Here is a 26,696-nt window from a genome sequence, read left to right on the forward strand (position 1 = left end):
CCCTGCACCAAATCCTCAATTTAGTCACTGTTCTTACTACATATAGAGAACTGTTTTCACAGGTTTGGCTATAAGAATTTGCATAAATTCAGGTTCTGTATGCTTCTCAAATTTTATTTTATTGAAATATTTTATTTATTTATTTGAGAGAGAGAGCACCAGAGAGAGCAGAGAGCACAAGCATGGAGGAGGGGAGGAGAGGGACAGAGGGAAAGGCAGAAGCAGACTCCCTGCTGAGCAGGGAGGCTGATGCAGGGCTGGATCCCAGGACTCTGAGATCATGACCTGAGCAAAATGCAGATGCATAACCCACTGAGCCATCCAGGTTCCCCTGCTTTACTTTTTTTTTTTTGGATGACAGATACTATGGTGTGTTATGCAAAGATTAAAGGGGTGTTTTTATTAGTCACAATATATATAGGGAGAGATCTAAGAATTCCAATGCCTGTTAGCTTTCACTAATCTACCAGTTTATGATCCTATGATCACTGGAGAAACAAAGTAAAAGTTAACATTTGTAGAAACTTTCTATTTTATCTGTCTGGTTTTACTATTTTACATACGTTGAGTGGTTCATATATATACTCAACATATGCAAGATACTATCCTTCAGTTGTTTTTTCTGCTATGGAGTAGATTTTCAATAAATCTATTTTACTAACAGAAGTTCCTTTTTTGAACATGTCAAAGTATCCCATATTCTCAGTAATCAACAGCAGGACATATTTATCAGTTTTTAATCATGCCTTCCATTTCCGTGGTTACAATTTCACTCATCAACACATATTACTCTCATGAATCCAAATATTAGGAAAACACAGTAAAATTGTATAGCTTGAGAGAATAAAACTAGTTTTTAATGTTTGCTCCTTAGCTATATTTTATTACTTATGAATCCTTTCCTACAAAAACATTCAGATACTGACTAAAAGCCCCACTCCTCAAATCATATAAGAAAAACTCTTCCAGCCTCATCTTTCAGGTGTTCAGCCTTTCTGTTTACTCTCTTTATCAAAAGACGAAATATCTGTTCATGTATTGATGGATTCAACTTCCATGCCTCAAGTTATCAAAAAATAATAAATTCTATGTCATTTTTCTATCACACAGTAAAAACAACAGCATTTTGCATTTACATAACTCAACAATCACTCAAGTGTTTTGTGAATACCATTTAAATTAGGATATAGTACCTACCCTTCTATGTTGTACATTCTGTTATTATCATTTAGCTGCTAGTTAAATATGTTAACAGATTATTAACTTACTACATCACTTACATCTAGTGAATGCTAAGAATGTATCCAGGCTACAGTTATTGCTCACTTGAACCATTCAAGAGTATGACGAGATGAGGCTTTAACACACGAGGAAAACTCTTTTCCAGGAATAAGATTCTTTCTATAAAATATTCATGTTTCTTTGAGTTACTTAATATTCCTATGACTTTATGTGACCTGCCTCTGTGTTTGTAAGGGATATTAATAACTTGTGTCCCCATTCACATGATCTCAGTGATACACACAGAGTTACAAGGGGTACTCATTTGTTGCTAATTAATAATAAATTTACCTATAAATGAATGACAATTAGACATCCAAAATTGATTTATCAGTCCCATTTTCACAATCATTGTGAGATCTTTCTCCAAATACTGTTAAACTTGTTACCCTCTTATCATTCTTAAAGTTTCCAGGAAAATATAGGTAGTGGCATGGTTAAATGATTAATTTTGTTATGTTTTCACCTCAGACTTATATTTAAAAGATCAAAGACAGTAAGAATGTATGGCCATGCTTGAAAGCCAAAGGATTAGTTTTCTGTATTTTAAAATTATATTTACTTTTTTTATTTTGCTCCTTGAATAAGCTATAATCACCTGACTACATTCTAATTTTATTCTCAAAACTCAATAATTGATTGAATTGTCCACAAGTGCCTTAAGGATTCAATATTAGGTTATGTGCCAAAAGAAATACACATAGACATATGCATACCCTTGAAATCTTAAAGATAATTTTAGGGATTAGATATGACTTTGCTTTAGTATTGCATATTTGTTATATGTGACATATATAACACATGTTTATAATATATATGCATACATACATATTCATATACATAGCATGCATGTGATAAATAGCTATTGAAAATGACAATTTTTTTTAAATTATTAAAGTATGACATAATGCATCATAAAACAAAATGATACTCTAAAAGGAAAATAAAACTTTCTTTTAAAAATGAAAAAAGCAGGGCACCTGGGTGGCTCAGTCGGTTGAGCATCTGCCTTTGGCTCAGGTCATGATCTCGGGGTCTTGGGATCGAGTCTTGCATCGGACTCCCTGCTCTGCGGGGAGCCTGCTTCTCCCTCTCCTCCCCGTTTGTGCTCTCTCTCACTATCTCTGTCTCTCTCTCAAATAAATAAATAAAATCTAAAAAAAAAAAATCAAGAAAGCAGATGGTGTAATAAATGAGTACTATAGGAGAAATCATCAATTTTGAGTTACTTATGAACCTATATTGTCAACTATACCTTTAACAATAGAATTAGACAGTCATATACACACATATGTATGTATATATAATGAAAATGAAAAGATATATATATTCATAAAGCAATATTTTAGTATTTTTCTTAATTAATGTCTTTAAATATAGTTGTCTCGATAAATATTCCAGGTTTTCAATATATTTGTATTAAGTACCCTTTCTTAAATAGTAACTGGAATAAAAAAAATTCTATATAAAGCATCTTACCTTTTTTAAATTTGTTTTAAGCACCATAAACACAAGCAAAAGAGAAAAAAATAAATTGTAGAGAAAGTAAGAAGCAAAAATAAAAAATGTTTAAACAGGCATAATATATCTACACGATAAACTAATATTTGTTACTTGTATTTGCATTTTGAGCCATCAAATTTTTACAATTAATGTGAATAAGCTATTTTAGGATAATCGTACTTAATTAGTGCTTCCAGATTTCTTTTTAATTATTATTTTATTATTACTTTCCAAGGAAATGCATTTCTATTTAAGTTAGAGTATTTCTATAAACATTCAATATTTAGTAATAAAATATTTTTAAGATTTTAATACTTTCAAATTACATTTCTAATTGTCTTGATTACAAAATCTCATAAATATCATAATCTTATTATTCCCCATAGCTTGCAAATTTCCAAATGATAAGAATCTTAAAACTCTGTTATTTATAGGAAGTTATATTCCGTGTGTTCATTGCATATCACTTATATGGAGGTCAATTTCATTTTACCTCCTCTCTTTATTCTATAAATACTATTTTTACCTGGACTGATAAAATATATTTACATGCACCATAACTGAAATATTTGAAATATATGTGTTTCTCTATATGTATGTGTATATGCACTCCAGCTCTGGCAAGAAGGGTTGGGTGGGTAGGTGAGAGAGAAGAAAAAATAATATTTAGGAAATACACAGTCTTTGTTTAATGGTGTTGGGGTATATCTAGAAAGCCAACTATGAGTACTAAATGTGTGTATGCATGTATTATATGTGTACGCATGTGTGCATGTGTCTGCATGTTCGCGTGTATGCATGTATGTATATGTATCTCTGTGTGTGTGTATTCCAAATTTCAATGCCATTGCTGCATAACAAAATTACCCCAAAACCCAGAGTTTTCAAAATAACAGTAATTTTGGGAAATCAGGCAGTTGAGAAAGGTTTGTCTGGGCAATTATTTGATCCATGTAGCATTGGCCTGGTTATTTGGTAGCATTCAGCTGACACCTGGACTTGTGTGGATGTTTAAAGATGTGTCTATTCATATGCCTATTGCTTTAGTGGGAAGGATCTCAGATGGATCTGGAGGATCTCAGGTGGATCTCTTGCCCTGTCTATGTCAGGGCTTCTCTATGTGGTCCCTTTTAGCTACCCTGCTGGGTAGCTAAACTACTTACTCAAAGATCAAGGTAGAAGTTTTCATCCTCTTAAGTCCAGGGCTAAAATTACACTATAATGTGACTTCCATTGTACTATATTCATCAAATCAATCATAGTTCAACCCTGATTAGTAGTACTAATATTTGATTCCCTGCAAAAAGAACATAAACAGTTATTGGCCACAAGAGCAAGATGAATCTTTGATTTCTAAGTTTATCAGTCTTTCTTCTGTTGTACAGAAGACTCAGTCCTGCGGTGCCTGGGTGGCTCAGTTGGTAAAGCATCTGCCTTTGACTCAGGTCATGATCTCAGGGTCCTGGGATGGAGCCTGGCATCAGGTTCCCTGCTCATTGAGAAGTCTGCTTCTCCCTCTCCCTCTGCCCCTCCCCACTACTCATGCTTGTGCTCTCTCTCTCGCTCTCTCTCAAATTAAGGAAAAAAAAAAAAGACTCAATCTTTAGCTTTTGGACTCACATCTTTCAGTTACCCAGAATTACCCGTGATTTGTCTGACATCTTGATTTTCCTCAGAACTTGGATTCCAATGCTATGAGAACCCAACCAGGCCAAGGCAACCAGAGATTGCTTTTGAAACACAGTGGCAAGATGTAGACAAATTTCAAAAATCCGTTTCAGCCTCTTTTGTAGTATTTTTCCTGAACTTACAAGGAATCAGAAAATCACAGAGAAGTGATTATGACAGCAGAGTCTGAATTCTGATTGTACAGACTAAATGTTGGCTATCTCATACCTCTCTGTCCTTGGGCAGTTTTCTTATCCTTTCTATTCTCCTTGAGTCTGTCTGATTTATGCCTCTAAATACACGGGGGGGGGGGGGATACCTACTTTTGTGATGATGTTCCCCTCTCCTTATTTTCTCTGTCTTCTCCCATTCCCTTCCCCTTGCCCTCTCTTCCTGTCTGTCTTTCAAAACAAGCCAACCCTTTCCTATGGATTCCACAAGGTTAATTCCTTGAGATAATGCCACTGTAGCATTAGAATTTTAATGTCAGAAATCCTGGATTATATTTCAAGTTTTGCAAGTTCCTGGTCTGGGGAGAGTGACTTAAGCTTTGAGCTTTATCTCTTATCGAGTGTATGGGCAAAATATATGAGCTATATACCTGAAGGGAGTGCCTAAGTCATAGTCCATACTCAAAACATGTGAATTCTCCTTCCTTTTCTCCCCAGGAGAAATAAAATGCTTCACCATCAATTTTAATGGAAGGAAGAGAAAAAAAATAGAGAGGAGGAAAAATTGAATCTTCCTACTAAAGCATAAAAATGTCTTCCTTCATGAATTTATGGTTGTTAATTTCCATGAGTCATAGCTTAAAGCTAAATATGTTGAGGATTCTTTTTGTTCTTTTAATTCTGGGATGCCAGGGTTTTATAGAATATTACATATTTTTCTTTAAAAATAAAATCAATTGTATAACAAAAATATAAATAAAATCTGAAGTAATCTATTACCCACTGGAACTTTAGAGTTTCAAATGTGCTAAATGTAGCTGTAGAGATAACCTCATCAGCTCAGCCACAGTCAGTAATAACATCTGACAAGAGTGAAGCTTAGTCATACTTTCCACAGGGGCAGCAACAGAGCTATTCAAACTTTCAGTCACTTGAGGAACAAAACAGAGAGATATTCAGAGAGTATTTTAATCACTGAGTACCTAATCTCTACTATTCTCCAATAATCATTTTCCAATAAATCCAGTTTTCTTTATATAGCTATGCACATTCCAGATCCTCACCTTTGTTCTCATCAGATCCCCTTTCCATGGATATCTTATTTCTCCATTCATGCTTCCATAATCTACAAATATTCTATTCCACCATAAAGTACTCTTTGATCATACTCATACATTTTGATAACTATGACCTCTGATGTCTGGGTTTTGTTTACCTTTTAATAAAATATATTTCTGTTTTGCTTAATTTCCCAGATTTATATAGGTACCTCCCTATCAGTAAATACCCTAATCATAAAATTCCAATGTCATAAACTCTGCCCTATATGTTTCTGTATCTCACATTTTATACAGAGCAGAAAGACATTCAACTTGCATTGAATTGGTGATGAATGAAGAAAATATATTTCTGGAGCTGTCTTGCTGATGGATATATAGAGATTTAATACCTAAATGTTTTTGCTTTCAATATAGACAAGAACTTATGGAAACCATGTTATCCTTACAAAGTCAGTAGGGGAAATTTAGAATATGTAGCTGAAAAGATATAGTATATGATATACTCAATAATGAAACAAACAGCAATTGAATAGCTAATATAATGAATCTTCCAGATACCTAGTACACCACAGTCAGGCAGTTAGAAGGTTGAATTTTTACTGCCAAGATTTTAAGTGTCATCTTGTAGAAAATGACTAATGAAACTTCTAAACATTTCAAGTCTCTCAGTGTTCATATTATTTTAAAGAAACATCTTCCAATGAAATATGAGCATCTTGAAGACAGATATCTTCACAAATCTAGGTGGATATCTCAAATTGATCATTCATGAGAATCACAGAAGGAGGTTGTCACAAAAACTGATACTTTGACCAACTCCCCCAGATTCTAATTCAGTAGATCAAAGATGGCTTCCTTAAATTTGCATGATAGTTGGCACTCCATGTGATTTTTGTTATTAGGTGGCCCTTGTGCCTCATTAGAGAAATACAGGGGACTTCTATATATTTTAATATACATTACATAATTATATGATAGACTTTAAATGAATGGATGAGTAATGGAGTAAATTAAGAAAGAAACATAAGAAGAAGTCAAAGTGTGTGTTGTAGTTTAGACATGGAAGAAAGCATGCCCGTTTCTCTTGTAAATGCATATGTGGACCTTGGGTGTTTCTGTAGTAATCTGAATGTGCACGCTGGTTTATTTGTTCTAACCTTTAGGAATTTTATTTTGTGGTCTTGTGTAGTATTACCTAAGGAACTAGATTTGTACATTTCCATCTTAAGTTTAGTGGGTAAAAATGCAAGAACACATTTTGGAGGATATATTGCTCTATATGAATATCATCAGTCAGGGAAAAAAAAACATATGGTAGACCCGTGAGCCGGGTTCTAACAAGTAAGGCTTATAACCACAGATGAGTTTTCAATGTTATGAACTTGTATTCAGCAGAGAGTAATTCCCAGTTGAAAGCCCCTACATATCAAGGTGATTGGGAAGCAGTAGTCAGAAGGTAATTTGCAGGCAGTGGGGCACCTGCAATTGTTTACCAGGAAGGTAATAAGAAACAAAACAAAATGATACAAGGGTAATCACATCCTGTTGATTCAACCCAGCTTTACAAAAGAGTAAAAGGCAACATTTCCGGTTACAATTTTTGAAGTAAACTTTACTAGTGAAGCTTATCCAACAAACATTCAGAATATGGTATTACCAGTTACCTAGCATGTTTTTAATAAAAACAAACAAACAAACAAACAAAAAACAATGAAATAATTTTAGGTAATTAATTTAGCTGCTCTGTATTTTTTTTTTAATTTACTTAAAGAAAAGACCATGTGGTAGGTATGTCCTTTTTATCAAGTTTATTTGGAAGGGAAAAGTAAGTTATAGTACAATCACTGGGTAGATTGATACATGGCAGAAAGAGCCAAACAAACATCATTTCTTACTTGGACTGTGCAAATATAGTTTATCCAAGCCTTTTACATGAGTTAGGCTTCAGTTTTGAAAAATGAACATTACCATTGTATATATTTGTTGTCTGTGTGCATGTGTGTATCCCCATATGTATATTCATGTATTGGCATAAAAAGATGGAGATAAAAAGTAAAGAAATGTATAAATACCTAGTGGCAGCACTTCATCTTTTGAGTTTTGTCTTTTCAAACTATGGCCTGCACCCACTTGCACTGGACTCGCCTGAAGGAGTTGTTATGGCTATTGGGGGTGGTCATTAAGAGGATATGACCTCCAGTTGACCTACAAGCTGAACACAGGCAATCAAAGATTCCTCACCTCCTCCCTTGTCTTTGAAATATGCTTTCTACCCACTGTCCCATGGTGGAAGCAGTTTTTTAAGAAAGCAGGCTGAGTAAGCAGTATGTTGTTGAGACTATCTAGACTGTTTTTATGACTGAAACCACTTAAGTCCTCTATATAAACTTTTAGAGAACATTCTTGTAAGTGGGTATGGAGATATACTCATCTTACAGCTTTCCAAGGCCAGTCTTATATGTAAGTTCCTTCGCTTTTTAAAACTGCCACCTAACAATCTGGAGTGGTCAGCCTCTTTCTTTGGTCTCCATCTATGGGTGACAATTTTTAAATCATCAGTGGGCTGAATATTTGTGTACCCCCCCAAATTCATTATGTTGAACCCCTAACTCCCAAAGTGATGATATTTTGAGATGTGGCCTTTAAAAGGAATTAGGTTTAAATTAGGTCATAAGGGTGGGGCCCTCATGACAGGATTAGTGGATTTATAAGAAGCACAAGAGAACCATATTTCCCTTTTTTATCCTTATGCACAAACTGGGGGAAAGACATATGAAGACATAGTGAGAAGGCAGCTACCTGCAAACCAGGAAGAGAGCTCTCACCAGAAAAAAAGATGACACAGACATTACACCCTTAACAACAACAACAAAAAAAGTAACTTAAAATAGATCAGAGACCTAAATATAAAACACAAAACTCTAAAATTCCTACAAGGAATTGGGAGAAAATCTAGATGACCTTGGGTATGGCAATGATGTTTTAAATATAACACTAAAGTCATGAACTGTGAAAGAAATTAATTGTTAATCTTGACTCCAATTTTTTTTTTAATTCTACACTGTGAATGATATTGTTAAGAGAATAAGGAGATAAGTCATATGCTGGCAGAAAATATTTGAAAAAGACAAATCTGATAAAGGACTATTATCTAAAACATACAACAAACTTAAAACTCAACAGTAAGAAAACAAAGAAACCAATTTAAAAACTGGACAAAAGACCTAACAGACACCTCCCCAAAGAAGACATACATATGGGAATAAGAATTTGAGAAACTGTTCAACATCATATACACAGGGAAATTCAAATGAAAGCAATAAGACACCACTACACCCCTAATACAATGGCCAAGATCTGGAACATTGACTACAACAAATGTTGGACAGGATGTAAAGCAACAGTAAGTCTCATTTACTGTTGGTGGGAATGCAAAATTGTACAGCCACTTTGGCAGTTTTGCAGTTTCTTACAAAATTAAACAGAGTCTTACCATATGATCCAGGAATCATGCTCCTTGGTATTTACTTAAGGATTTTAAAACTTATGTTCACACAAAAACAGTATACAGGTATTTATAACAGTTTCATTCATAGTTACCGAAACTTGGAAGCAACGGAGATTTCCTTCGGTAGGTGAATGTATAAACAAACTGTATATCCAAAGAACAGAATATTATCTAGCACTAAAAAGAAATGAGCTATCAAGCCATGAAAAGACATTGAGAATCTTTAAATACCTATTATCAAGTGAAAAAGGCAATCTGAAAATATACACTGTATGATTCTGATTATATGATTTCTGAAAAAGACAAAATTATGAAAAGAGTAAAAAGATCAGTGGTTGCCAGGTGTTGAGGGAGGGAGAGATAAATAGATGGAGCAGAAAAAAATTTTAAGGCAGTTAAACTATTCTACTCAATACTATAATGATGAATACATTCCATCATTGTGCATACCCATAGAAAGTACAACACCAAGTGATCCCTAATATAAACTAAGGACTTTGGGTGATAATGAGGTTCAATATAGGTTCATCAATTATAGCAAATGTGCCATTCTGATGCAGGATGTTGATAGTGGGAGAGCTGTGTGTGTGTACTCCGAGAAAGAATAGGGAGAGGGTTCACGATAACTGTACTTTCTTCTCAATTTTGCTGTGGACCTAAAACTGCTCTAAAAATGTCTATTTAGAAGGAAAAAATAAGTTACTGTGCATCAGCTGTGTTCTAAGCTACCCCACTTACAAGCATCTGGGCAATGTGATAGAAGGAGATTATTGCATACTGGGATCATATTCCTATGACAATTTGACAGAGCATTCTCCAGTTGCCTATGTGCCTTTGGGGGAAGTCATAGCTAAGCACATCCACTGAACCATCTTGAAGAGAACTGTGAGTTGAAATGGGTTCTTAGATAATCATTTCTGAGAAATATGTATCAACCCTGGACATACTGTTTTCTTTCCATAAGCAAATTTGGCTAACGGGTCTCTTCTCACTTTGTGCCTGATGTAGGTGTACTATAAAAGGAAGGATATAATGGCAATGGAATGAAATTACTGAAATTCATACTATAAAACAGGGCTTGTGCTGATTTCTCTTCTCTGATTCTCATAAATGAACAACATTCAAATTGTATAAATATATCTATCATTCACTTTGTAATGATTGATTTTACTGTTATATTTTTATATTTAGCAAATAACACTTAAATGATTTCATTGTAAAACATTATCCTGGACAATAATCTCAAACTTCTACACACCAGAGGCAAGTCCCATTTATAATGTATTCTTTTTAGAGCATCTTTTTTTTCAAATATTAGAAAGTATATGTTTCTTTCATAAAATATTTTCATAAATTCCTTGCTTGTTCATTTCTGCATCAATTCAATTCCTTCTTATATAATTATCATATGTGATAAAACATTGCTCTTTTCAATAAGGATGCTTGAGGCTTTTTCGTATGCATGAATTAGTTGAATCATTTATTACCATATTATCATAATTTCTCTTGATAAGAATAATTTTCATTTTTATTTAGCTTCAGGAAAATTTTCCTGAACTCCCTCAATTAAAAATTCACAAATATTGAAAGTTGTGGGATCGATTTTCCTGGTTCCTGAGGCTCTCCTCTCAAAGTCATTACACATACAATCAATTTGGTAAAACAAAAATATTGCTCCAGTGTTCTATGTTCAAACTGATTGACTAATCCTTTCCACTTCTAAAAGACTATTTTTAACTTGAATATACAACCCTATTTTCTATCATTATATCAATATACTGGTCTGTAAAAGTGTTTGTTATACTCTGTAGTTGGCAGTTATTATAATTGGCATTGTCCTATGAATTGCACTACTAACTAATCAATTGTGTGTTTGGTTGAAGCCATCGGTGCCTTTCTCAAAAAGTGACATGATCTGTGGGGTGCCTGGGTGACTCAGTAGATTAAGCCTCTGACTTTGGCTCAGGACATGATCTCAAGGTCCTGGGATCAAGTCTTGTGTTGGGCTGTACACTCCTTGTCCCTCTCCCTCTGCCCCTCCCTGTACTTGTGCTTGTTCGCTCTCTCTCTCAAATAAATGATTTCTTTAAAAAGTGACATGATCCAAATATTTTTTAGAAAGTAAAAAAAAGGTAGTTATTAAATGTTGACCTGTGTATGGAGTAGCAAATATATTTATATTATATATTTATATGCACATATAAAATAAATGTAAATACATATATGCATATATGCATATACTTATTTATAATATAGCTCATCTATATGAGGACTTTTTTTTTATAACTCAGGTAATTTTATAACTCTGGAAAATGTGTTTCAAAGTTTTTAAATTTAAGGCTCTATTGACAAAGCTATCTAATTTATATGTACCTATGTTTGATACAAATGGAGATACAACACGTAACATTTTTTATATCTTTATTGAATCCAAGTACTAGTTCATAAAAAAGTACCTTTGTCTTCTTTGGCCCTATGAAATCAAGAATGTGACTTTTACCTGGTATTTTTGGGATCAACTTCATCACTTTGTTTTGCTTAGGTACTTAGATCTAGTTCTTATTGTAGTCATTATATCCTGTTAAAAACAGTGACTTTCTTAATCTGATAAATGTTAAAATGATTCCTGTCTACAATCTTTGTTCAAGTACCCACAATTCTTCAATGTTTTCCATCATCAAACTTTGACAACCCTGTCAGGAAGCTATGTAAATTGTTCTGTAAAGAGGAAAATTAACCTCTCCTCAAATCATCTTATCTGACATTGTGAGGAGCACAACTTGTGAAATACTTAGTAATCCAGCAGAAGAGCAAGCTTGGGCTGTGCAGCTGCCCTCCAAGCTACCCTAAGGAACACAAAGAAATGGGCTTCTTCTTTTTTTTTAGTTATGTTATGTTAATCACCATACATTACATCATTAGTTTTTGATGTAGTGTTCCATGATTCATTGTTTGCGTATAACACCCAGTGCTCCATTCAGTACGTGCCCTCTTTAATACTCATCACCAGGCTAACCCATCCCCCCACCCCCACCCTTCTAGAACCTTCTGTTTGTTTCTCAGAGTCCATAGTCTCTCTTTTTTAAATTTTTTATTGTTATGTTAATCACCATACATTACATCATTAGTCTTTGATGTAGTGTTCCATGATTCATTGTTTGTATATAACACCCAGTGCTCCATGCAGAACGTGCCCTCTTTAATACCCATCACCAGGCTACCCATCCTCCCCTGCCCCCCTCTAGAACCCTCAGTTTGTTTTTCAGAGTCCATCGTTTCTCATGGTTAATGGGCTTCTTAATTGCCATGAATAGAATGGTTCTGGACCTGTGGTTTTAAACAAAGGATTCGATGACATGGTTTTAGTAACATGTTTAAGGTAGTGTTTATCTCAGAAGACTGGCTTTCTCATGAAAGTATTTCATTTAAAAATGCACTTCTTAAAACAGAAAGAAAAAAGATATATCTGTGCTACTTCTCATTTAATATATAAACCATACTTTTTTTTTTAAATATGTATTACAGGAGTTATTAGAACTGCCTTACATAATATGGACAGAGAAGCCAGAGAACACTATTCAGTGGTCATTCAAGCCAAAGACATGGCTGGACAAGTTGGAGGGCTTTCTGGATCTACAACAGTCAACATCACCCTGACTGATGTCAATGACAACCCCCCACGGTTTCCTCAGAGTATGTACTGGTTTCTTATGACTTACATTTATTACTCTTTATTTGCATAAAACAAAATGAAATACTTAAGTATATGATGTCATGTTACTGTTAACTTAAATGGGAATATTTTGTGTTTGTGCTATATGGTTTCCCTTCTATACATAAAAGTAAAGAAATCACTCTGCTTTTTGTCTCCTGAACCTAGTGGATAATTGCCACCATGTTAAAAAATATGTGTTTCAGTTGGCATTACAGTTAAATATTAAAAATGATATACTGGTACTAAGTGCCACTAAGTATATCTTTCTTGCATTTGCTAAAGCACTTATGTATTACTGAGGTATACAGGGAGATAACCAAAATACATTCTGATGCTGACATTCTACTCTTGCAAAAAAAAAAAAATTGCATATGTCCTTTTGGTGACTAATATTGAAAAAAAAATCATGTTAACCATGGATGCTCTCCACACCCACCCACCCATCCACACACACGTGTGCACATAACAAAACATCCCACAGCAAGGTGCAGCTAATACAATAAGGTGGGCTCTCAGTAGAATATGAACCTTGTGAATGGAGGGCACAAACTTTCAGGCAATTCAGGGTGAGAAGGTGTCAGTTCTGTTGAGTGTGAAGAAAAAATGGTGTTTATGACATCATCAGAATGGGAAAGAAATACATTTCAGTATTTCTAATGTGGCAGAAATTGTGAATCACACTTTATAGAATAATCTGTAATTATCATAAAAATTCTGTAGGGGTGCTATCCCTTATGTCCTTTTGACATATGATGTTTAAAAACTGCAATAAAGTAGACACCATGGTATGTCAATACGGGCTCTTCACAAGTTTGTGTGAAATGCTTTCCCCCACTGTATCTCTTAATATTTCTCTTGGTACACTCCAGGCCTAGCCACAATGGTATGCTGCCTGTTCCCAAAATATAATAGTCTTACACATTCTTAATTCAACCCAGAATTTTCCATATTCACGTTTCTCTGTTTAAAAGTCTTGTTATAATTTTCTCTGAAATTTGTTGCAGAATTAAAGAGTTAATAAATTCTTGTTTTCTGTTATATGGCACTTTCATGTTATATTTATTTCCATAGGTACATATGGCTTCTACTATTATAAGTCTCTTTAAGTAAGACTCTTAAGTAAGTCAGAGGGGGGGACGAACCAGGAGAGATGATGGACTCTGAAAAACAAACTGAGGTTTCTGAAGGGGAGGAGGGTGGGGGGATGGGTTAGCCTGGTGATGGGTATTGAGGAGGGCACGTTCTGCATGGAGCACTGGGTGTTATGAACAAACAATGAATCATGGAACAGTACACCAAAACAAATTATGTAATATATGGCGATTAACATAACAATAAAAAAATTAAAAAAAAGAATGATGAGTAAATTGTTTATGTAACCTTAAGTGTTCAGATCAGAGCCCAGTCCTTGATAAATGATTGCTAGATGAATGAGTGGATGAGTTGAATTTAAATACTCTTTCAAACTACCATTGTTAAAAGACATACAAGTCAAGTTCATAGTTAGGTAGCATCAATTTAAAATATTGGTTCTAGAGATGGGGCATCTGTGTGGCACAGTTTGTTGAGTATCAACTCATCGGTCTTTAGATTGAGCCCCGCGTTGGGCTCTGCTCTCAGCGCAGACTCTGCTTTAGACTCTCTCTCCCTTTGTCCCTCCCCCACTCTCTTTCTCTAAAATAAATAAATAAATCTTTAAAATATATATATATATATATTGGTTCTAGAGACAGATTATGTGGCCTGATTCACTCATGTGGCCTTTGTTCTATGAAGAAAGTAGGTTTCTTATAAATCATAGATAAGTTCACATTGCATTAAACCACAAAATTCAATTTTGTAACTTTACAAATTACAGTGCATTTTTGTATTTATTTCATCACTCAGTTCACACAATGTGCATATACACATATACTGCTCTATTAATGCTATTCTTTTATAGTATAAAGACACTAAAGTTCAAAGAATTTTTTAATGAGCAATAATGCTAATTTCAATTGAACATAAACTTTATTACAGTTTACAAACGCAACTTGTCTACCTTATTTTCAAGTAGATACTATCACTGCTATTTGAAAGATATAGATTAATATTACAGCTCTTAATAGAATGAAATTTAAGGGGTACAATACAAAGATTCAATAATGCTTGATCAGGATGCAAGTAGCATCTCTCACTCTCTACCTCCTTCTCTCCCTAAACTAATTTTTAAATTTATGAGTCCACTAAAGTTGATTTTAAAAATCAACAGAAAACTGTACTTTTGATAAATATGGAGAAATTGTTCCTAATTTTATTCTTTTGATTAATAACAGGGTTATTGTTGAAGCATCAGTTTATGGTGAAAACTGTTATTTTACCTGATGGGGGAAACAGAATAAATGTACACTCTCTGAATGAACTCAACGTATCTAGGAAGGTCTACCTTTCTTCAGTCAGGAGCAGTCTATGCAGAACGATGGCAGATGTCAACCCTGCCACACTGTGAGATGCACTTAAAGTTTTGAAACAGAGTCAGTATGCATCCAGAACCTTACACTCTGATTTGTTTAAGAGATACTTTAATCTGTACTCATACTGCATTAAACACAATGCTGCTTTCAGAATAATCAGTGTCATCTTGACAAGAGTAGCTTGTAGTAAATTATTTTTTTTAAAGATTTTATTTATTTATTCATAAGAGACAGGGAGAGAGAGAGGCAGAGGGAGAAACAGGCTCCCTGCTGAGCAGGGAACCCAATGCAGGACTCAATTCCAGGACCCTGGAATCATGACCTGAGCCGAAGGCAGATGCTTAACCATCTGAGCCACCCAGGAACCCTGTAGTAAATTATTTTTAATTTATCTCTGAACATCATAACTCATCAAATGGCTACATATATAATGGGAAACTGTAAATGCTTGGCAAAAAAAGAGATATATTATGAGGACTTATGTTCATGAAGCACCATGAAATGCACAAATCTTTATAGAATTCAACTTATGTAAAGATTATATCCAGTCATCAAATGGATCCAGTAGTTTGTTTCTCTTAAGATGTGACTTTTTTACAGGTCTCCTTCTGACTTCTTTCTCATTTCACCTGACTCAGAGAGCCATTGTTTTTAACTACTACTATGATCAACTCTAGTATAAATATCTGCACACAAAACTTTGCAAAAATATTCCTTCAAAGCATTTTTCCCCTTTTTCTTTTGTCTGTAACCTACCATGCCCCGAGGAAGTGAATCAGTTTGTTGTATCTTGTATTTAAAGGTTATTACTGTATTTTTTAATTTGAAATAAATTGACTCTGAGCAAGTGTTTGAAAACTAGGGAATGAACTAGACTGTTAATTTCCTTTATGAAGACTTTCCACTAGGTAGTTGCAAACCCAGTGGCCTAGGATGAAAGGCAAATAAAGATCCAGGCTGAAGTAGGCTGCCTGTCACTGTCAGGGAGGCAGAGGGCAGAATAGAGACCGGTTGGTACATGCCTAAGAAGAGGATGGCCACTGCTCAGTTCTACATAGTGCATACATGTGGCCGGGAAAATGTTAAGCAAGGGAGACCCTTGCAAGATTCAGAGTGAAAGAACAAATCAGCCCTTCTATAGCTTGAGTATTTACTCGAAGGACATAATTGATGCCCAATTCTCCTTCACAGAAAAATCTTGGGGTGTAAAATTCCCCCATATTATTCCTTCTCTTGAAAGGAATGTATTCCACTTCTTAAGATTTTTGCAATGCCCTTTTCTGGTTTTAACTATGTATAGTTAAATTGCAGTTATCACTTAATTTATTCTTAGGTAGGTAAAAAGTCACTGACCTCCATTAATCTGTGTAAATAATATGCACATAAAAATCAATAACTTACATGAAAATTCACAAAGTGGATTTTCTATACTCTAAATGAAAGGATCTGTATTTTTACAATTGCCTTTGAGTAAGTAAGAATGAATAACCTATTTGGGGAAAGAAAAAAAAACACACACATGTCAAATAATCACCATAAAATGGTAAGAAATTGATTACTTAACAAAACTTCCCCCAAGAACTTGAAAGAAAAATTGATGTCATCCAACAGCTTTAGCTCACTTGTGACTATAGTTGATAATGATGCTGTGGAATATTTGGAGGATCAAGGCCTAAAAGTTCAATAGATGACACTATTTTCTATAATCCTAAGAGTTACAGATGTTTACCTGCATTGAGTAAATCTTAATGTTGGTGAAAAATAAAACACAACTGATGAATATATTGATGTTGTTATGATTTCACTGATAGCAAAACATTTTAGAGGAAAGACCATTATTTTCAATTTACTGTATACATTTGCATGAAAAGAAATCTAAATGGCATATAATATATTCAGCGTTAATATTTTATTTGAAACAGGAATTGAAAGAAACAAAACAAGAAAGCCTCTCCTTTGATCAATCAAAATGTGAAGTGTATGTTTTAATTACCAGCGAGTTGACATTTCTCTAGTGTACTTTAAAAATGATATCTAGTTCATTTTTTCTTTTTCTTCAAGTCTTTATTTAAATTCCAGTTAGTTAACCTACACTGTAATATTATTTTCAGGTGTGGAATTCAGTGATTCATCACTTACACACTACACCCAGTGCTCATCACAAGTGCCCCCCTTAATGCCCATCACCCATTTAGCTCAACCCCTGCCCACCTCTCCTCTAGCAACCCTCAGTTCTCTATAGTTAAGAGTCTATTCTATGGTTTGCCTTTCTCTTTTTTTTTTCCCCTATGCTCATCTGTTTTGTTTCTCAAATTTCACATATGAGTGAAATCATATGGTATTTGTCTTTCTCTGACTTATTTTGCTTAACATAATACTCTGTACTTCCATTCACATCATTGCAAATGGCAAGATTTCCTTCTTTTTATGGCTGAGTAATATTCCATTGCGTGTGTGTGTGTGTGTGTGTGTGTGTATACCACTTTATCCATTCATCAGTCCATCAGTTGATGACATTTGGGCTCTTTCCATAATTTGGGGTGCATGTGTCCCTTCAAATCTGTATTTTTGTATCGTTTGTATAAATACCTAGTAGTATAATTGCTGGATCATAGGGTAGCTCTATTTTTAACTTTTTGAGGAAGTTCCATACTGTTTTGCAAAGTGTTTGCACCAGTTTGCATTCCTACCAACAGTGTAAGAGGCTTCCCCTATTCTCTTCATCCTCGCCAATATCTGTTTTTCCAGCCCGTGTTATTTTTAGCCATTGTGACAGGTGGGAGATGATATCATTTTAGTCTGGTTACAGGTATATATTTTGAAATTTGCTGAGGGTTTTTCTAAATGTTAGTAGGTATTTCATTGAGATAGTGTCCTTATGTACTTTAGGAGAAGTTAAATTCTACAGCTTCATACTTAGTTTTCTACATATGTAAATTAGTTCAAGTTTATTCATTGTGCCATTCAACTTTCTATATCCATACAGAATTTTGTTTGTGAGCTATTGAGAAATATATGTTAATGTATCCCACCATTTCACTGGATTGTTCTATTTATCCTTTTATTTTCTTTTGGTTTTGGGGTTTTTTTTAGATATAGTTTGAAATCATGTTACTGGATGTACACAGATTTAAGGCAAGATATAGTTCTCTTGGATTGAAAATGTTTCATTGTGGAACATCTCTCTAATAATCATCTATAACTTTAAGTCCATTTTATCTGTAATTAACTATACCAGACTTTTTTTATTTTTGATTAATGGTTAGATGGTATAATGTTTTCCATCATTTTACTTTCAAAGTATATTATTTTTATTTTTTAAAAGTTTCATATGAGCAAAAATAAGTTTCATATGAGCCACTAACCTAAGTTTCTGCTATTATTTTGTTTTACTTTAATCTGGTTTCAAAGTATCTTTTGCTTATTTTGATTTAACGTACGTACAATTAATTACTGTTATATTTCTGTTCAAGTCTACCATCTTGCTATTTTTTAAAATTTTTGCCCGTTTACTTCTTTTTACATTCTTTGAATTAGTAATATATTTCACTCTCTTCATTTTCTCCTTCAGTAACAATTTATTTTACTTCCTTTTTTCTTCAGTATTTGCTTTAGATATTATAATTTATTTTAGTTCATCTTAAATTATAATTTTATCATTTGAAACAAATGGAACAACTTTAAAACTGTTTAACCCCATTGCATTGATTTTTTTTTTGCTATTTTGACATCTTATATATTAAACCCTACATAAAATTGACATTATTTTTGTTGTGTTAAATAGTAAATGATAATTTTTAAGTCAATAATAATTTATCCTTTTTGGTGGTATTTCTTCTTCCCTGGATTGCTGTGTTTGTAAAGGAAATTCTAAATTTTCTTAAAATATCCCTTTCTGCTGTTCCTTTTTGTACTGGTCTACTATCAATGAATTCTTTCCTTTTTTTAACTTATAATTTTTCTTACTTTTTTCAGATGGCATTTCTACTAGGAGTAGACCTCTAATTTGGAGGATTTTTCTTATTTTAGTAATAAATTATACAACTTAATTGTCTGCTAACCACCCTCTTGTCTGTTGAAAATCAGTTATCAGTCTTATTATTGCTTTACTATAATTAGTTTATTCTACTTTAATGGATTTTTCTTACTTAAAATATTTTTATTTGATTTTGATATTCAAGAGTTTAACTATGGTGCCCCTAAGAGGTACTTAAAAAAAAAAATCTGCTTTTCAGTTATAAGGAATTTTTAAGCTATCTTTTGTTAGTGCTAGAAAATTTTGGTTAGCATTTATTCAAATATTTTTTTGTTTTGTTTTATCACTTCTACTCGTTGTGCAAAAGCATGCACGCTAAGTCTTTTAGCTGTGCACCATAAATCTATTATTCTTTTTTCTGTGTGTTTACTTATTTGTATCTCTTTCTTCTTAACCTGCATATTTTATTGACCTACATTTTAGTACAATAGTCTTCTTTTCCACTGTGTTTATCCTCTAATAACTTGTCTATTAAAGCTATTATGTACACACTTCAGCCCTGAGATATTTTTGTTGTATAATTTTCACTTGACTTATTAAATACATATTATTGGTATCTGCTAAAATCCTCTACTTTTTTTCCACATGTTCTTAAACATTAATCATGATCATTTCAAAACTCTTTTCTAATAATTCTAATATCAACTTCATATCTAGGTATTTTTATTGTTTTTTTTTCCTTTTTGGTTTTGGTAATTTTCCAATTAGAAGCCTGCCTTGGAATTGATTGAAGATTATGTACAAACACTTACAGAAGTCTCTGCTTATGTCATCTTCCTCCAAAGAGTTATTTTCTTGTAGATATATGGAATTTCATTTACCTATATTAGTTAGATTTTCTTAGAACCGCTTTGTTTCATTTTCCCCTTATTCCTGAGATGTAGCTCTTATTCCTAAACACAAATTTTTCTCTAGTATCAACTGAAGCATTTACTAGTTCTGATTCCTAGTGTCTCCTGGCTTCTGAAATCTCTATTAGCTCTTTTGTCTTCCTGTTTTGCTTTGTCTTGGTTTCTTGGAGTCTCCACATATGCACATGTTGTATATGTATCTGCAATTACCACAGGAATATTGCTTCACATTTTGGGGACTGTTTCTCTGTTGTTTCTTCTTTCTCTGCCTTTGTTCTTATTTGAGCTATGATGCCAGCCCTGAACCCCAACCTCTCTGTCCACAAACTAAGTGTTGCTTGGATTCTTTCCCCTAGCACTTCTTTTTTAAAAAATGTCCTGAGTCATTGTCAATATAAAAACTCATATTGTTGGGACACCTGGGTGTCAGTCGGTTAAGCATCTGCCTTCAGTCATGATCCCAGGGTCCTAGTATGGAGCCCTGAGTCTGGCTTGTGACTCAGCGGGAGCCTGCTTCTACCTGCCCACCACCCACTCATGCTCTCTCTCTCTCTCTCTCTCTCTCTCAAATAAATAAATAAATAAAATCTTTAAAAAATATATTGTTGTTCTCACTTTCTCTCAGGGATTGTATCTCGGGATGCCTGGGTGGCTCAGTTGGTAAGCATCTGCCTTTGGCTCAGGTCATGATCCCAGGGCTTGGGATCAAGCGAGCCCTGCAAGAGACCTGCATCTGGCTCCCTGCTCAATGGGGAGTCTGCTTCTCCTTCTCCCTCTGCGTGCTGCTCCACCTGCTTGTTCTCTCTCTCTCTCTCCCTTTCTCCCTCTCTCTCTCTGTCAAATAAATAAATAAAATCTTAAAAAAAAAAAAGGATCATATCTCATCCAGGCTTTTTACATTGAATCCTCTCCAGTGGTGCAGCTTCTGTAGCTACATTCCAGACACCTATCACTTTCCCGTCTTGATTGGAAGGACCAACCCACTGAACTTTAAATTGAAAGAACATGGACAATACATGAATAGTATGTCAATTTGATATCTAATATGGTTAGATTGAAAGTATAAATTCAAAAGAAAGCTGGAATTCTCAAATTAATTGTAAAACCTAAAAGTTATTGGTCTATTGTAAATATTTTTTCATTCTGCTTTGTAGAGTCAAAGTGTGTTTATTTAATGTTATGAGATTTAGTATATAAAATAAGAATAATTGGGGGGTGGGAGGATGGGTTAGCCTGGTGACGGGTATTAAAGAGGGCACATTCTGCATGGAGCACTGGGTGTTATGCACAAACAATGAATCATGGAACACTACATCAAGAACTAATGATGTATGGTGATTAACATAACAATAAAAAATTTAAAAAAATAAAATAAAATAAGAATAATTGAAAGTTATTATATGTTTATACCATTAAACAGGGTACAAATACCTTTAGGGCATATTCTTTCATACAAGGTAATACCTATAAATAAATAAGGCTGTGGCATTCTATTAATTTTAAAATTGAGTATTTTGAAATAATTTAAGATTGTTTATTTAGTAACTTACCAGTTATGAAATGTCAATCATTTTATGATTTGTTTTTAATCTGTTTGGTTGTATGTTATGGCAAAGTTATAGATTGATTCCTTTTCTTTTGCTTACCTATTTTGTATGGATATGCATACGTATGGTAATAAGTATATATTTCTTAGAAATGATATGATTGTTACTAATTAGTCTTTACAAATCATTTTTTTAATTCTTCACAGAATGCTGAAGAAAGTAGGAATGATCTTCAATTAGAATTTATAAGTTTACAGTTTCTCAGATTTTTATGAGTCATGTTTATAAATAAAAGTGAGAGAATGCTAAAAAAAAGTGGCCCACTTTACTAGTACTTTGAAAAAAATTTCTTAAAGGATAATCAGCTTTGTAGTAATGCATGTTGACATATGGTAACAGCAAATGTGTTAGGGTAAGCAATTTTATTATTTTTATTTTTTTTTTAGGTTAAGCAATTTTAAAGATACTATTCCAGAGTACAGTGGAATTCTAATATAGGACAATTGTCCTTTTCATGTGTGGCATTGTAATGTGCATTCAGTTGGCTGTAGAATTTGTCATACTTTATTCATATAGTAAAAACACTGCAGCCAGGGCTTAACATAATGTTTAATGATCAATATTTAATATGAGTATTTTAGATGCAGGAAAATCCCAGATTCCTTTTGTGTCTTTTTAAATTTGAGAGTAGCATTTCCAGTGTAAACTGCATCTGCTGTGTAAAGCAATTTAAAGTAGAGATTTAGAAAGTTTCTGGTTAATCTTATATATAACGTCAGACATCCTGGATAAGTCAGATATCACAGCCTAACCACTTACATGTCAATCAGCCTTCCCCCAGAATCATCTATAAATAAATATTTATCTTATATAAGTAGTCACTTTCCCAGGTAAATACTATTAATGTAAGAAAAATATTAATTAGTCAAAATAAATATAATAATCAAATTGATTACAGCTTTTGTAGGCTGGGACCCAGGGTTAATTTTATGGAATGACTTATTTACTGATCTGGCAAAGTTACTGAAGCAAAGAAAAAAGGTCTTTTAAAAGGCAATTAGAATCAATATTATTCTAGGGGGTGGGGCAGTATATTACCAGGGGCAAGCTTCAATAAACCAAATGTCCTTTTATCATTCTCACCAAGTCTTCCTTTCTTAAATGTACTTCATCTAATCATTAGCATTTCATGATACAGTCTAAGAAATTATGTGAAAGGATCACATATGGCATATGAAATTATAACTCATTCAGAAACAGAAATATGAAATGATATTTGTATCTCTCTGCCACATAAAATTACATAGTCTTAAAACCAAAATGGATAATTACAGCACCATTTAAAAATGTGTTTGAAACTTGCTAATGAGGTAAAACACACCTAGAAATTTCTCATGTACATTGAAGCTAAGAAAGAAAAAAAGAAAAGGAAAAAAAAAAACCCTTTATTGATATACTACAGGTAACTTGGTACCTAAATTTCTGTAATACATATTGCATCACCTCATATCTCAGCAAGTCCCAACTTTACATGCAGGCATTTAAATAATAATTATGTCAATATATTTAACTTTCCCGGATAAGAGAAAACTCTACCTTGAAATAATTCCAGGCATCAAAATGTTATAGATCCTGTTGTAGAAAATTGATATAACAGACATTTCATTTAGGGAAAAAAATTCTCTCCACTGTCTAGTTTTTTCCATGAAAGTTATCTAATTATAAGAAAAGAAATTTAGGTGTAGAAATTATGAACATTTTACTTTGACAAAAATTGCCTTCTAATGAGAAAAATGAGCTTAAGTTTAGAGGATGAGGAGACAAATTGTGGTGGACTGGAGCACTGATTTCTGTATTTTGGAAAATGGTTGGCTAGGTATATAAGACTTAGCACTAGAGTGTAAACTGGCAACAGCTACCAAACTTCAGAGTCTCCTTTTTAACAGAGCCACCTCTTCAGCTGGTAAGCTTCCACTGTCGTATGTTTGTATAGGTACTATCTGTTTCCCTGAGGCTGAAAATATAGAGAACATTATGGGAGTCAGGATTCCTTTCTACTGGAACTCTGTTGTAGAGTTCTGTGCATCCTAAGTGTCATACTCTAGAATAATGAGAGTTTAGGGAATTATATGTATTCTGCTCCTGATATAATTGTGTTTTCCCCCAATAGACTTTGTATTTTCATGTGATTGTAATGCACTTGCACAAGTGGCAAATTGGCAAGCTGTTGTTGTGGAAGTCCAGAGGGAGCATAAGGCAGAATGTAGGCTCCAGAACCTGGTATCTTAGCTTGTTAGCCTTAGAAAATGGAGGAAGTGTACAATTACAAGAATTCACTGGGGATGTTACTAGAGTTAGCTGTCTGGCATGAAACCAGGGCTTGCTCTGAAATGGAAAATGGAAAACTTCACCTCCTAGTAAACAGAAGCCACAACATAGACACTGACATTAAGAATTGACATTAAGATCTCAAACAAACTGGGGGAATAGGAGATTAGATACAACTGAATGCAGATTAGGTAAACTGGAAGATAAGTCTGAGGAAGCTAGCCAGAATGCATCAAAAAGACTAAAGATAAACAAACAAAACAATTAAAATATATAGCAAAGGAAAACAAAGTTCCAATGTATAACAATAGGAGTTTCAGATGAAGACAGCAAAGAGAATTATGAGGCAGTATTTAAGAAACAAACAAACAGGAACGCTAGGGTGGCTCAGTCAGTTAAGCGTCTGCCTTTGGCTCAGGTCATGATCCCAGAATCCTGGAATCTGAAATTTCACATCGGGCTCCTTGCTCAGTGGGGTGCCTGCTTCTCCTTCTGCCTGCCTGTCTCTCTCTGACAAATAAATAAATAAAAATCTTAAAAATGAATAAACAAGCAATAAACTAGACTAAGAGTTTTCAAGAGTAAGTATAGAGGTTAAGCCTTAGCCAAATAATCATAAGAAATCTCAAATGTGGTGGAAAAATATTATCACCTAGATGTGTATGGTGAAGTTTAGAATTTGAAAAACAAAGAGAAAGGATTTGACACTCCATGGGCTTCTCATTGACAAAAATGGAGTACAAATGACAATAGAAACTTGGCCTCAAATTTGATGAGAAGATGAAAAATAACTATTACTCTAGAAATCTTTAACCTATTAAATTGAGGATGTAATAAAAATAACCTATTAAAATGAGGGTGTAATAAAAATATATGTTAAAACAAACAGAATGAGTTCACTGTTCAAAGAGCCTCATTGGAAAACTACTTAAGATGTATGTTTTGAATTGCAATCATTCACATCATTCATTCTCGTTTGCCTTTCCCTAGAAAATTCTGTTTGGAATAGAATTTTACTGACTTCTCATCTTGATAACTCTCGTACCTGCCCTGGTATATTCAATTATTTGTTTACAATTATCCATTCTCTCTGTGCCTTTGACATACTTTCCTATAAGTAGAAGATAATTTCCCATTGAATTTAGGATTAGCTAGTTAATTTGCTTTGGTCAATGAAATGTGAAATGTCATGGTTTGAATCACATCTGAGCAGAAACCTTAATGAGCTTGCATGCTTTGGCTCAATTTCTCTTGTTCTTGGCCTCCGCTCTGATAAAAACATAACTTAAAGAAAAGCTACTCCTTGAGTCTAGTGAGAAAACACTGGTGCTTAATGGAGACGAGCATACCAGAGTCCAGCAGAGCTTCACCAAGCCAGAGTTCTTATATAATGTGAGAAGAAATAATGTTTGTGATTATAAATTATTGAGATGGAATTTGTTAATGCAGCAGAAAGTGGCTAATAAACAAAATTATTATGCATTCTATATTATATCTCTCTAGAAGCAAGTTTTTGTCACTACCACCACCACCAAAACAACAAATTATGTGGATTTGTTTGAAGAAGAAAATAGTATGAAGTAAAGCTTATAGGATGTTAGAAAATGACTGTATTCTGCTTTGGTAAACATTTTTGTGGGATAATTTGGAAGGTAGAAAATGTAGCTAATGACCTTCATGGCTTTAAGAGAAGAGGTTTTAGGAATGGATGTCTGTGGTGTGAGTTGATTCCTATAAGCTGCATTTGATAAGATACTACAAGAAAAAGATGAGTACAGAAAAAAAAAATCAATCTCTTTTCTAACAGACGTGAAAGGGAGGAGGAATAAACCAGAAATTTCATGACGTTCAGGGCTGAAAATGCAAATTTAAAGGATTTACCAAATAAGTTAGCCTCAGAGCCTTAGGTACAGAAATCCTTGTAATGATTGCACTGAACAATTACTGAATTACCATGAGCCATTAACATTCTTTTCCTTTCAAATAGGGCCTTTATTTTTATTATTCTGTCCTTATTTATCCTTGGTTATACATTGAATTTGTGGTGGGCAAATAATTTGTCCTTCTAATTCAGTGGTCTCTGGATCAAACTCTGATATGACTGTATCACATGATTTTGAAATTGAAACCTGGTTCCATAGTTTAAAGAGATTTGGGGGGTTTCAGGAAGCAGATAAATGGATTTCATCTATAAAAGGCACTCAGATGATCTATTTGTGACTAGAGGATGGGCTATGAGAAGATTGTATTGTTTGTTCATAATTGTTAGTTCCTTTCCCTCTTTCATCATGTTTTCCTATAGGTGGCAAATATGTCCCTACTTTAACCTGTACTTTGCCAATGACTTTGGCCAACAGAATATGCCATGTTTGAGGAGAAGCTTTAACTGCACTTGAATGGTTTCATTCTATGTTCAGGATCTTGCCTCCTTCCAGTGGTTGCTTTTTCAGGTCATATTCTGGAATGAAAATTCACTTGGAATTGAACCTATCCCTGTAGAGTGATAGTTAATCATAGTTTTCTTGTGTGTGTGTGTGTGTGTGTGTGTGTGTGTGTGTGTGTGTGTGTGTGTGTG

General features: G+C 33.9%; 1 protein-coding gene across 6 annotated transcripts in view; it reads left to right on the forward strand.

The window, feature by feature from the left end:
- Nucleotides 1–26,696, forward strand: part of CDH18 (cadherin 18) — a 990,219-nt gene that overhangs the window by 852,193 nt on the left and 111,330 nt on the right. For all 6 annotated transcript variants that reach the window (XM_073891068.1, XM_073891071.1, XM_073891072.1 and 3 more), the window contains one exon: nt 12,717–12,884. In XM_073891068.1, coding sequence (XP_073747169.1) covers nt 12,717–12,884 — 168 coding nt within the window. The remainder of the gene's footprint in view (nt 1–12,716; nt 12,885–26,696) is intronic.

The sequence above is a fragment of the Callorhinus ursinus genome, unplaced genomic scaffold (genome assembly GCF_003265705.2).
Source record: "Callorhinus ursinus isolate GAN/ISIS: 27379988/994484 unplaced genomic scaffold, GSC_fseal_2.0 scaffold3, whole genome shotgun sequence".
In the NCBI taxonomy this organism is placed as follows: Eukaryota; Metazoa; Chordata; class Mammalia; order Carnivora; family Otariidae; genus Callorhinus; species Callorhinus ursinus.